The sequence below is a fragment of the Sorghum bicolor genome, chromosome 4 (assembly GCF_000003195.3).
Source record: "Sorghum bicolor cultivar BTx623 chromosome 4, Sorghum_bicolor_NCBIv3, whole genome shotgun sequence".
In the NCBI taxonomy this organism is placed as follows: domain Eukaryota; kingdom Viridiplantae; phylum Streptophyta; class Magnoliopsida; order Poales; family Poaceae; genus Sorghum; species Sorghum bicolor.
Window position 1 is genome coordinate 14180583 of NC_012873.2, and position 14094 is coordinate 14194676.

The 14094-nt window shown below is 38.9% G+C and overlaps 1 protein-coding gene across 3 annotated transcripts; it reads left to right on the plus strand.

Moving 5' to 3' along the window:
- LOC8080396 (probable plastidic glucose transporter 2) lies at positions 2912 to 9712 on the plus strand. 3 transcript variants are annotated; one of them, XM_021459649.1, is made up of 15 exons: positions 2912 to 3271; positions 3567 to 3653; positions 3767 to 3890; positions 3993 to 4060; positions 4160 to 4292; positions 5328 to 5427; positions 5545 to 5657; positions 5750 to 5843; positions 6568 to 6721; positions 6828 to 6971; positions 7050 to 7123; positions 7215 to 7303; positions 7883 to 7997; positions 8935 to 9119; positions 9276 to 9712. In XM_021459649.1, exons 2-14 carry the CDS (start codon positions 3572 to 3574, stop codon positions 9115 to 9117), a joined length of 1473 nt encoding a protein of 490 aa, XP_021315324.1. In that variant the 5' UTR covers positions 2912 to 3271; positions 3567 to 3571; the 3' UTR covers positions 9118 to 9119; positions 9276 to 9712. The 3 variants fall into 3 exon arrangements, with proteins under 3 accessions (XP_021315324.1, XP_002451945.1, XP_021315323.1); XM_002451900.2 differs by having other exon boundaries at positions 9297 to 9712; XM_021459648.1 differs by lacking the exon at positions 2912 to 3271 and adding an exon at positions 3387 to 3405 and having other exon boundaries at positions 9297 to 9712.

Here is a 14094-nt window from a genome sequence, read left to right on the forward strand (position 1 = left end):
GTTTGTTCGGGTGACTAAACAAGATTAAAAGAGGTCTTTTAGTCCCTTTTTAGTAAGGTATTTGGCTCCAAAGCGACTAAAAGTGACTAAAAGGTGAGATTTAGTCCCTTCTACTCACAATTTGGTGACTAGTTGGCTAAAGTCCATTTTCCATTTAGTTATAGTGTTCAGCTAAATCCTTACTAAAGTAGCCTCGATAGGTGACTAAACATTAGAAGGGGCTAACCAAACACGGCGTTAGTGTTTAGGTCAGATGTTCTATTGATGTTTGTTTCCCTAAATCAAGGATATTTTACTGGGGAATATTTTTCCTGAATATGGGATGTTTCTACTAAAAAATGAGAGACAAAGTCATTCCAGGTGGGATGGGATCATGAGCATTGTCTCATCTAATAACTAGGTCCCATATGTCATTGTTGTCTCATCCGAGTACGTCAAACAAAAACTAGGTCGGTCCATCCCTCCTCAACTATAAATCAGAGATGGGACTAGTCTAATCCACTTGTCTTTCAACCAAACACTGCCATGCTTCTTTCTCAAAGTTGTTACTGACACATTTTTCTCCCCAAAGATTCCAAAGAAAATTTCTTTGTGCATGTTAAAAAACAGATTTTCTCGTTGAGGGGACCTAAGAGTTCCATAACATAAAGCAATATAGCGAATGTGCAAGTCAAGTAAGGTTTATCTGTTCTATAACATACTTCAGCCATATCCACGAATGATCTACGTATAAATGCTTTTAGTCGTCCAAGAAAATACAGACAAGTTTTAACCTATTTTATTAATCACGGAATGTTATAATTAGTTGCATGTTAAGGTGGACCTTTATGGCTTTTTTGTGGGCATGCTATATATACTCTTTGCAAATTAGTATAAATTCTAAGAAATTTTAGCTTTTCTAGATACATTGATTTTACTATATGTATCTGGACACATTTATATATTTAAGTCATAGCAAAAGAAATGAATCTAGAAAAGGCCAAAATGTCTTGTAATTTGAAATGGAAGGGGGGGGTGTTGTTACTATTTATGTAGGTGGAACAAAAGAATTTTTATTTACAATACATCATTAGTTCACATGGGTTGCTCTTGAATTTAGCTAATCCTCTCCTCCACTCTCTAGGAGTAGATCCCATAATGACTCAACATACTCAACGAGAACGTACACATATATAATCACCTATCTCAAAGTGCAAGGTAGAAAGAGCATATGGATGGAGCTCTGGAACTAGAATATGATATGTCTGAAAAAGCATGGCTGAAAGTACTGTTTGCTGATTTCTTGTAAGAGAAAAATATTGCTAACGAGTAGAAAAAATACAGCTTATAAGATAAGTGAACGGAGCCTCGCGTGAGTCCCATAACTCAAGATCTAAGCCAGTGAAATTCACTATGACATATATGATGCTAGGGTATGGAGTGTCGTTCGCGTGGGACCCATAACTCAAGATCTAAGCCGCTGAAATTCACTATGGCATATATGATGTTAGGGTGTGAAATGGCGTTCGCGTGAGACCCATAACTCAAGATCTAAGCCGCTGAAATTCACTATGGCATACATGATGCTAGGGTGTGGAGTGGTGTTCGAGATATGTTTGGATGTAGATGATATCCTGTGATAATTTCCTTTGATGACACTCTAGAATGATGTGTGAAAAAGTGAAATTAGTATTTCGAGAGTGAGAGATCTAGATGACATCTTATGACAAGTTTAAGAGCGTAAACATATATTTCATGAGTTGAGATACTTGAATGTTATTCCAGAATATCTGAATAACTTCGGAAGTGACTTTTGTATAGTTTCTCCGTTCCAAATTAATTATCATTATTAGTTTTCGTACCACAAATTTGACTCGATTTGTAGAAAATACATACATTATTTATATTTCCAAATAAGGCCGTGTTTAGTTCCCAACCAAAAATTTTTCACCCCATCCTGTCGAATGTTTGGACACATGTATAAAATATTAAATATAGATAAAAAATAGCTAATTGCACAATTTGCATGAAAACCGCAAGACAGATCTTTTAAGCCTAATTAGTTTATGATTAACCATAATTGCTATAGTAATACACATGTGCTAATGATAGATTAACTAGGCTTAATAAATTTGTCTCGCAGCACCTAGACAAGTTATGTAATTAATTTTTTAAACATCTGATGTGACATCCAAAATTTTTTTACCCATGAACTAAACAAGACCTAATTTTTTTTAAAAAACTAGATTCAAAGATCTTTCCAATGATACTAATTATGTATTATAAATATTAATTTTTTAAATATATATTTAGGGACATACTCCCTCCGTCCACAAATAAGTGCACGTACGATTTTCTAAGAAGTGAAACCTTTTTAAGTTTGACTAAATATATATAAAAAATATACTAATATATTATCATTTGTAATATGTATCATTAGGTTGAGCATAAAATATACTCCCTCCGTATAGGATTTAGAAGTCGTTTAGGACAGTGACATGATCTCCAAAATACACTTTTGACTTCTTATTTTTATAAAAATATTTAGAAAAAATGATATATGTATACTTTTATGAAAGTATTTTTCAAGACAAATGTATTAATATACTTTTCATATTAGCAAACTCAACAATTTAAAGTTATTGATGATTTATATTCCAATTATTTAACCTAAATTTTGTCTAAAATGACTTCAAAATCCTATATGGAGGGAGTACTATCATATAATATACTTATTTATAGATATAAATGTTGATATTGTTCGATATATTTTTAGTTAAATTTTAAAAAGTTAAACTTCTTCGAAAACGGAGGGAGTAGGGTAGTTGCTTTTTCTTTGTTCCGAGTAAATTTAATAAATATCAAGGGCTAACACGCGAATGTCCTTCCCTCCTTCGTGCACTCTCCTGCCTCTTGCTGCTGCAGCAGGAACCGACAGTACTGTGGTATCCTCCGGGCTGCGTGTCACCCCCGTGTTGGCCTGCCCTGCCTGGCAGCACGACCGCATCACGGCACGGCCTCCCCAAGCTCCCCTTCCCCCCACCTCCTCCCACCCGCGATCTCCGCGCCGGCAGCTCGGCACAGCTCCACCACCCTCCTCCTCTCCGTCTCCGTGCTCCCTCGCCAAACCCACCCGCCCGGGATCAAACCAAACCAATCATCATCTGACTAGCCAACGCCGAAGCAGCTCCCTCCGTCCTCCCCAGATCCGGCGCCGCCTCCGCCATCACCACCGCACGGCGGACACGTCGCCTCCCCCGCGCGATCTGATGCAGGCGCACGCGGTGGCCAGGTAAACAAGCCTCCCGATTAATTTACTCAATAACCGCCGCTATTAATACACCGACCGGACCCGCCCGGCCGCGCCCCCTCCTCCATCCTCCTCCCCACGTCGCTCACCTTCCTTCCTCCCCTACCCTGGGACTGGTCCAGATCTCTCTCTCTCTCTCTCTCTCTCTCTCTCTCTCTCTCTCTTCCCCCGCCCGCCGCTCGGGTCCTCATTCCCGAACCCTCCAATCCCTTCCCCATGCTGCACTGGTTCTGCGGCCGAATCGCTTAATCGCTTATTGCTCTCTCTCTGGAATCAGCGGCGATGCGGTGGAAGCTTAACTCCTCCGTCTACAAGCGCGTGCCGTCCAGGGAAACCGCCATGGAACCCGACGTCGAGACGCCAAGTTCGTACCCCGCCGCTCGGTTTCCGCCTCCCCCGTTCCTCTCACCACTGGTTAATTCATGGTGAGATTTGAATCTCATTTCCCATTTCTCGTTTCCGTTTCCGTTTCCGCAGTGAGAATGACGGACGGCGGCGGCGGAGGCGGAGGCGGTGGTGGCGCTGGGCCATCGTGGCGCATGTCCTTGCCGCATGTCTGCGTCGCCACGCTCACATCGTTCCTCTTCGGATACCACTCCGGGTGCGTGCGTGCCCTCCCGCCCACGTTTTCTGCACTTCTGATCGCTCTGTTGCCCCCATCTGAAACTCGTGCTTATTTGGTGCCGTGATGGTGATGACGCAGGGTGGTGAACGAGCCCTTGGAGAGCATCTCCGCTGACCTTGGCTTCTCTGGCAACACGCTTGCTGAAGGTTAGGGGGGGCATTTCTTCTGCTAATTGTGGTGGTTTTGGTCGGTTTATTTACTTATTGTACTCAAGTAAGCTGTGCTTGCGCTTCTGTTGGGTGCAGGGCTCGTGGTGAGTATCTGCTTGGGAGGAGCTTTTGTTGGGTGCCTCTTCAGCGGCTCCATCGCTGATGGGATTGGGCGACGCCGTGCGTTCCAGCTCAGTGCACTGCCTATGATCATTGGTGCTGCCATAAGGTGACATCATGTACCACTTGATTTGTCTTTCACTTTCACTAGATCCTGTCTCTGGTTGGTTTAATGTTGTATTTAAGTGCCACTTGCTAGCATTCATTATTCTTTGGTTGATCACTGGAAGTTGTTTGTTTTTTGTCAAACAAATAAGTACTACTCCTTGGACCTTGAGTGTACCATCTGGTGACTGGCTTGCTGGTGAATGAATCGGTCTCTTGGACTGGTGTTGGTCATACTTTTCGAATTGCTGAATAGGTCAATTTTGGGTTCAAGAACTCTTACCTTTTCTCTTTCTCCAGAATGTGGAGCAACAAATGAGAGCTCCAACTATTTCTGTTTAAAAATTTAAACTATACTTTGTTACGACTTATAAGATGAGAAATGATTTTTATGGTCTAGTAGCCTGTGGAATTTGCTGAAACATTGAATTGTGTCTGACTGAAACAACTGAACAAGTGATGTCCTGCTGACTGGTCACCGGTCTATTGGTGCTTATGTAGAATTGCTGAAGACTTGAATTGTGGTAAAATATCTACCTGTTTTTTTTACAGGCACGCTGCTTGAGTAATCCATTAATTAATCATTATGATTTTTTTACAATTTAACTTTATTATAAGAATTAGGAGATGAACCATGAATATGATAGTCCTGACAGCTGTGTTAGGCTACTTCATATGAGGTACATGGAGTCTACTTGTCATGGTATCATGTGGGCACAGGAAGCTCCTCGCCCAGCCAAAGAAACAGTACAGTTTTCCTTATTAACAAAAAGTAACTGAACAATGCTGTAAAGTAGAACAGTAACAGTCAGTTAAAATTCGAAATCTCTTGCCAAACAAACTGTGCAGGAATTCTTAATGATCATAATATAATGGTCCTGTAAGAACCGAGCAGTTCTTCCAAATATGGGGTAAACTTAGTTTACCTGTTAAATTGTCATGTGCCCTCTGTGAAAGCTCCTTGACCACTCATAGAAGCCCTAGAGTAAGAATATTGCTAATGATGAGAAGTAACTAAAACCATACCATACAATTGCAGTGCTCTCACCAATAGTTTGGAGGGTATGCTCTTCGGAAGATTTTTGGTAGGAACAGGGATGGGATTGGGTCCACCAGTTGCTTCACTTTATATAACGGAGGTATGTAGATCGTGTTTTCTCAAATGACTATTGATAAAGTTCTCATATTGTTTACCTTCTATTCTGATATAATTTTCATCTAGTTCTTTGTCTATGTCCACCTCTGATGGAATGCAGGTTTCTCCTCCTACAGTGAGGGGTACATATGGTAGCTTTGTTCAGATTGCAACCTGCCTTGGAATTATAGTATCACTCCTAATTGGTACACCTGTCAAAGATATCGATAGATGGTTAGAAGCTTTCTGTTTTAGTCCTTTACATGCCTTCTGAAGTTAATATCTGTGAAATTTATCTGTACCAATATTATTATTGCTGTTGGCAGGTGGAGAGTGTGTTTCTGGGTTGCCACTATCCCAGCGACTTTACAAGCTCTTGGTATGGAGTTTTGTGCTGAGAGCCCCCAGTGGCTCTATAAGGTACTTCTGCTTTGGCACATTGCTTGATTTCTATGCTATGTTTCTGATTTATCAAGTCAAACATGCATGCTTGTTTCTTTCGTCACCTATATGGATGCTGCTGTTTTTCTTTTACCTGTTGAAAATGGTTGGGTTACATGAATGGCATGGGTCGACGAACCTCATTTCTCATGTTGCTTCAGTATTTAGTACTGCATACTAAATAATATGCTGCAATATATTGATTGTCAAAGCCACTAACTGTATGCAGTGGCGAAGCTTCACATAAATGTTGGGGCCACTAGTGCTAAAATAGCCAGGTTAGCAGTGTTTAAGCATGATTAAGTATAAAACTTCAAAGCAATATGGAAACTTAGGGAGGGCCATGGCCCTTTTGTTCAAGCTCTGCCAGTGACTGTATGTATGAATTGATATATGTGGTTTGTGTATGTGTGTTCTTGTGTTCATGCCTTGCCCCTTGAGCAGTGGCGTAACTAGAAACAACTTCTAGGAGGGGCCAATTGGCCTTATGGAGATCAACGTGTACACAAATGCTAGTGTATTTAGTCACTAACTGCATGTTTGGCTAACTAACACCTCAAATAGCTAACAAAAAATAACAACTAGACTGTATTAAGTACACATTACCTTGTACAGTCTCCTGTGTGTTTGATAAAAAGAAAATATTTGAGAGACTTCCAGATCCAGACTCCAGAGATTTGATGAGGCCTCTTCTTGTATGCAGTGTGGAAGAATAAGTGAAGCAGAGATGCAATTTGAAAAGCTCCTAGGCCCCCTTCATGTAAAATCTGCCATGGCAGAACTTTCTAGATCTGAAAGAGGAGATGATGGAGAAAGTGTGAAGTACTCAGAGCTGTTCTATGGTCGCCACTTTAATGGTACAAGCTATTCTGTTATTCTTTTTGTTGCATTTATGCACTTCTAATAAGCTGAGTTCAGTCTGGCCGTGAAGTTTGTTCATTACAAGTCCCTTTTTTGGTACAGTTGTTTTTATTGGCACAACGCTCTTTGCTTTACAACAGTTATCCGGCATAAATTCTGTGTTCTATTTCTCATCAACTGTGTTCAGAAGTGTGGGGGTGCCCTCTAACCTTGCCAACATATGCATGGGGATTTCAAATCTATCAGGTGCGCTCAAAGTTGTTCTTATACAGTGGTATTATGTTCTTTTTATCAGATGACTAATTTTTGTGTGCTGTCTTACAGGATCAATTGTAGCAATGCTTCTAATGGACAAGCTAGGTAGAAAAGTGCTGCTTTCAGGGAGTTTCCTTGGGATGGTAAGCAACCACACTTTTTTATAAAAAAATTGCAAACACTGAAAAAGCAAAAAATATGTTGAACATCACTGACAGCACTTTACTGGTACAGGCTTTTGCAATGGGGCTTCAGGCTGTTGGAGCAAACCGTCAGTCTCTTGGTTCTACAAGTGTATATCTTTCAGTTGGTGGCATTCTGTTGTAAGTTCCAAGCGTGATTCATTTTGTAGCTTAGTTCTCTGTGTGTTTCATATGGAACTGAACTAATTGAAACATCTACCCCTGGTACCTCATACTAACATTCTACATTAATTTGTCCTACATGATTATGTTCTTATAAAACTTGGTAATAAATGGAAGTCGCTTTATGTTGGCTATGAAACGTTCAGATCATGTTTTTAATTTTTTATTTTGCTTGATGTTGTCTTGACCACACGTCCACACCTCTACTACTTCCATTATTGATTGCTACTGTATAGGAGATTGAATTACTGGTTGATCTTTGTCTAATAGCATAGTAGATTGGTACTGTATGTGTTCCATTGTCATTCTTGATATCTGTTTTGCCTAATGTTGTATCACCTAAGCTGCATAGCAGTTCTCCATATGTATTTAGTATTTACTATTTTTGAATTGGTTGAATTGTATACCAGAAGCTAAAATTCTGTCATTTGCCTTTATGTTCATAGCACACTATTCTGTTTGACAATCGTGGCTTACTTTTTTATGAGTATAGCTACTGTACATTTTTTGGTCCACTTACAACAAGGATTTTCGCAGGTTTGTCTTGTCATTTTCACTAGGAGCAGGCCCAGTCCCAGGACTTCTTTTGCCTGAGATTTTCCCCAATAAAATCCGAGCTAAGGCTATGGCTCTCTGCATGTCTGTACATTGGGTAAGAACTCCATGAGCCATGATATCAGGCACGCATGTGAATTGTTAGATGGAAAAGAGTAAGCATACCAGTATGGAAGAATTGTACATTATATATCTCTAAAATGTCTAGCCTTTTGTTTAGTAGATTTGGAAGCAAACTCAAACTAACACAGAAATGAAAAGGGGCCTCAAAATGTTTCTGGATTGAGGTGTGGATAGTCTAGGCTTGTATTTCATAGACTTTAAAGCCCTTCACAGAAATAATTTTGAAATCAGGCTGTTGCCACCTTAATCCAGTTAATTTTGATTCATGGTAAATGGCCTAACTGCTGATAGCACTGATAAATGGAGAGGTTGCGACAGCAGTTAGATGGAACCCTTTAGTCACAGGGCATATAAGGGTGCCAAACTGTTTAATCAACCTGAATGTGCAAAATGGTTGTAGATAGGCACAGCATGTCTTCTACTAATGTTTTCTTATAAGACCATAAGAGTGTCCCCCACCTCCTGCACCTTTTGTCTGCCATTCCTTTTTTTTGTTAGTATTATCTACCACATTCTGTTTTCATAGTTTTATATATGCTACATGCCTACATACCACATGAAAGTATTGAAAGTTAATTTGGAAGTTTTTAGTTGGTCTGGTACTTGAATTTCAACTCAATATTTTGATTTATGCCAGAAACTCTGTATAGGATAGAGTTTGCCTTTAGTCTCTCTAAAAAATGTTTTGGTCTTTGGGTTTATTGTTGTTTGTGTAGATGAGTATCAACTAACTAGTTGCTAGTGACTATGGACTAAAGAAAACTTGTTTCTCCTAACAATTATATTCCAAACTAGCAAGAGTGGTCTATACTTGTGCTTTTTTTTATAGATGGTTTTATCCATGTTTCTTGAATTCAGAATTAAATAATATCTACCCCTTGACATTCAATTCTTGAATGTAACTTTGGCAGATCGTGAACTTCTTTGTTAGTTTGCTGTTCTTGCGTCTTCTGGAGCAACTTGGTCCACAGCTTCTCTACACAATATTTTCGTCAGTCTGCGTGGTAGCCTCAATATTTGTGCGGCGCCATGTGGTAGAAACAAAGGGAAAGACTTTACAAGAGATAGAAGTTTCACTCCTGCAACCACAATAAAGGTACACCTTGGTTAATTTTATCATCTCACATTGATGAATTGCACAGGAGTTGAGCTGACTCACGCAAGATGCTTAGATGGCCATTTTGATGATAAGGCCATGTGAATAGGAAGCATGCCCAGGAGCGCCTTAACTTTTCATGAACTGGATTCACAGGCGGACTGCTCCTCATTGCAGGTATATATTTGACGTGACTGGAATCTGGGGCTACACTGTTTGCTGAACACAAACAAGATGGCCCTGCAGAAGCTGATTCCTGAAGTCATCTCTTGTGAACGGAAATGCCCTACAAATGGTCTCAGGGAAGTTCCAGATATGCGCCTGCGACTGCTAGGGCGTTTCCATAGATCATCATGTACTGAAGTTATGCCTGTATAGCCCGCCCTAGATAGGATACGTCCTACTTTTGTTGTCATCTGTTCTATCTATATACGTCTTAATATATCAGTCAAAAAGGTACTACTGTTTGACCGTTGATGAGCTCTGTTGAAACGAGGAACTATCATTTGTATTACCTGTACCTCAGTAACAATACTCGAATAATAACAGTAACACTGCACGGAGTCACGGAGATGACCTTGTTAGACGGAAAAGCTTTGTTCCAGCTCTTACGCGTCCTAATTCCGCAGCGGCGGGTGGGCTGCCATTGGAAGTCAGAGCTGCTGGCATCTTGGTTTATATGCTCGGCAACGATGACCCATATCACTATGTTGTGTTTGTACTCGGCCACGTTGTGTGGGGTGGTTAGCCTCTCTTGTCTTTGTGGCATCTCGTCTGGCAAACTTTTTTGTACATATTATCTTTTTGTCTTAATTGAGTGGTAGAGCTTCTGCCTTTGTTAAAAAAGAAAAAAAATCTGCAGCGTGAACCGTGAACGTATCCGGTCAGAAATCAGGAAGGTAACACCACTCTCTGCCCCTACTACATAGAGGCTGCTTTCGCCGAGAAACATTTTACTCTCCGTGGCATACGAACTCAGCGCTAGTGGCAGCACGAATCATGTCCTATTTGGCATGGTTTTGACTTGTTACAGCATGTTGTCTGTGGTCTTGTTTTAGTTCAAAAAAATTTGTAAAATTTTTTAGATTCTCCGTCATATCAAATCTTTAGACGTATGCATGGAGTATTAAATGTAGAGGAAAATAAAAACTAATTACACAGTTTGGTCGAAATTGACGAGACGAATCTTTTGAGCCTATTTAGTCCATGATTAGACAATATTTGTTAAATACAAACGAAAGTGCTACAATGTCGATTTTTCAAAATTTTTTGGAACTAAACAAGGCGTATGAAACTAAAAATAGTGTTCTTTTTGCTTTGCTTTAGCGGTTTTTAGTTTATTTTGAAAGAAAGAAAAAACGATTCCTCCTCTTGAAGAAGCTGGTGCTAGAGCCGCCCTGAACTCTTTCAAACGACACCTCAGTATTAGAATGTTGGAAGCAATTCTATCAATTGAGATTGGGTCACAGTTAGAGGTACCCATTCGAAAACAACTAACAATCGGGAACTATTAACTGATACCCGGAAGACCGAACTAGGCAAGCATTACTCCCACGATACGCAAACATGTGCAATTCATAATTTATCAAGGAACCGCCACTAGAAATCATATTTCTACAGATAGTTTATTAAGAAAACCGTCTGTAGAAATAATTTGAAATGGAATTTTTTAAGCTTTTCAAATAACCTCGTTTCAAAAAACCGCCAAAATAGAAGTTATAGATCTCAGAAAGTTGTGAAACTTAGTAGTTGATATTTTTTTTCATTTGAAATCATCTTGTCATCGAAAACTATGTTTGAATTTCTTAATTTTGAAATTCAAATTTTGTAAATGACCTCGGAAGGAGAAACTACTAATATAAAAGTTGTAGATCTTGAAAAGTTATGAAACTTTGTAGTTGACAACTTTTCTATTTGAATTCGTTTAAGGCCTTAAACAATCAATGTATGATCGGTTTAGGATAATACGTAGGGAATAAAACTCTAATATAGACACAACTGAGTGATGGGTAGAGTGGTAGAGGAGGCTACGCACAAGGGCGATGTCTCGGATTTGAATCTCATTGGATTAGCCCAGTTCTTCTTTGGAATTAATTTTTTTTTCTATTTTTTAAAAGCCGATTTCATATTTTTTAGAAAAATGTTTCCACTGCCGGTTAGCTAAGAGAACCGCCTATGGAAATCTGTGATGGCGGTTGTCTTAGCAAACCGCCTATGAAAATAGATTTCCATCGGCGGTTTGCCAGTGCAAAGATTTATTTCTACCGGTCCCGAGTGTCGGCGGCTACGAAAAACGCTAGTAGAAATGTCTTTACAATCGTTACTATTGAGCTTTTTTCTACTAGTGTGTATCAATCTCATCAATTTCATATCTTAATGTGGTCATGTTTCCGAAATCCAAGTCTGTGCTGGAGGGGATCTCAGCACTAGAATTGTTGATGATGCGCTGAGGTTGTTTCCTAATTATCCTATCTCTGGAGGTAAGTAGTCACAGTCGGTGTGCCCTTGCTATTGTTTAACCTCTAGACGACCACTTTTGAGCTGTCGTAATTTTAGAGCATGCCACTTTTGTGTCATTCAAATACTATATCATTTGCGTGATCTTAAAGAATATTGGAGCCATTTACAATATGTAAGAATATTTGAATTTTGATTTTATGATACATGGATAAGGAATAATGTTTGGTTTGAAAGGAGAAAAGGGATATTACAGGAACCTGCAAGAAATTGGTATGTATCAAGAATAATAATGCTTTGGAACTAGTCATGCGATCATCCTTTCTAATGAGATGAGATTGATATATTATTTGTTATTAGCAGCGTGATTTCGATTGTTACATTGTGGCATATTCTCATATCTTATCCTCTATACATATATGTGGAAAGCTAATTTTAAAATTGATCGGATTTGAGTACGTACGAATTTTAATTCATATCATGTGGCTTAGGTAAGTTTTTTCTGCGGATATGGATTTGGTCACTATGGAAGAGACGTCAGGCTCCATTGATGTTCTGAAGCTTGTATCTAAGGCCTTGTTCAGTTCGCAAAATTTTTTGGATTTCGACACTGTAGCGCTTTTGTTTTTATTTGACAAATATTATCCAATCATGGAGTAACTAAGCTTAGAAGATTCATCTCGTGATTTATAGATGAACTGTGCAATTAATTTTTATTTTTATGTATATTTAATGCACCATGCATGTGCCGTAAAATTCCATGTGACGAGGAATCTTGAAAATTTTTAAAAACTAAATAAGGCCTAATTCCCGGTAACTCTTTCAGGGCATTGATTTGCATGCAGTCTGTCCGTGTAACCTCTGTGCGTAAAATTCAAGCATCATATCTGCAATCTAGAGAAAACCTCTTTCTGTTATGAACCAGTATAAACATATAGCATCTAAATGTTTTTTATTTAGAATTGACTGTGTACTAATCACTGACAATATTTATTCCAATGCAGTATGTAACCACAACCATGGAGCTATTGGAATAGCCCGGAGCAAAGACTATCAAGATATACTTTTATTGATGGCGTAGTAGTGAAATTTTTTTGGAGTCCTAAAAATGTGCTGGCTATTTCATGACACAGCTAATGTTTCTCAATGATCCATTATTTTAGAAAAAATAAAAATCATCTTCCATAGTAAATAAAATTGTTGTGCATAAATCTCAATACATCTTGCCTGTGCATCAGTATAATCATCGGCCAGGCGATTCCGTTTGCAAATAATTCCCCCTGGCATGTGGGTAGTAAATTTACCTATGATAATCACCCGCGTGCCTGGGTCGCTGGCCAAGCTATTTTTTATTACTAATAATATTATTTTGTTAAATAAATAATTTCCTCGGGGATGTGAGCGGGTGAATTTGCCTGTGATTATCATTTATTACTAATATTATTATCATTTTGTTGTGAAAATAATTACGCCCTGGCATGTGGGTCATGTGGGGTCATCAGCCATGCTATTTTTTATTACTAATAATATTATTTTATTAAGTAAATTATTCCCTCTTTGAATGTGAGCAGTTAAATTTGCTTCTATAAATAATTACATCTAGGCACATGAGGAGTAAAATTAACTCCGATAATCATTAGGCAACCAATGTCCGGTCAGGGTAGTTTTTATTACTAGTAGTGTCATTTGTTTCTAATAAAATAATACCATTTGGATCCCTAAGGAGTAAAATTAACTCTGGTTTCTTTGTTTTTATAAATAATTACATGTAACTCTGGAATTTATTATGACCAGCCATGGTTGTAGTAAAATGGATTTTTTTGTTAGGCCAGCGGAGCATGAGAACAAATTATTATCACTAATAGTTAAATAATTGCTCTAGACGGACACCGGACACGCCTATAGTTACTTACTCCCTCCATATTAAAAAACTAGACGTCCTATGCTCCCAACCTGAAATCGAAAAACTTGACGTTCCAGGCTCGCGCGGCCCAGCTCAGACGAGTTTACCCCTGCTCCGCGTCCGTTTATTAATGACTCGATGCCTTGGTACTTGTCGCCGCCCACCTGCTCGATCGCAAGTAAAATGGCTGTGTCACGTCGTCCTCCTGCAGCAGGTGACGAGGCCTTGGCTTTGTTGTTTAGGCCTTGTTTAGTTCCTTAAAAATTTTGTAAAATTTTTCAGATTTTTGGTCACATTGAATCTTTAGACGTATATATAGAATATTAAATACAGATGAAAATAAAAACTAATTACACAATTTAGTCGGAATTGACGAGACTAATCTTTTGGGCCTAGTTAGTCTATAATTGGACAATATTTGTCAAATACAAACGAAAGTGCTACTATTCATATTTTGCAAAATCTTTTGGAAGTAAACAAGGCCTACTTCCAAAAGTTTTTGAGAAATCGACACTGTAGCACTTTCGTCTGTATTTGATAAATATTGTCCAATCATGGACTAGCTAGGCCCAAAAGATTCGTCTCGTCAATTCCGACTAAATTGTGTAATGAGTC

Excerpts from the sequence above, each read along its gene's own strand:
- LOC8080396 (XM_021459649.1), top strand. The coding sequence starts at position 3,572 with ATGCGGTGGAAGCTTAACTCCTCCGTCTACAAGCGCGTGCCGTCCAGG. Across the intron at positions 6,972-7,049 it reads GGGGATTTCAAATCTATCAG|GATCAATTGTAGCAATGCTT; the intron begins GTGCGCTCAAAG and ends GCTGTCTTACAG. Across the intron at positions 7,124-7,214 it reads CAGGGAGTTTCCTTGGGATG|GCTTTTGCAATGGGGCTTCA; the intron begins GTAAGCAACCAC and ends TTACTGGTACAG.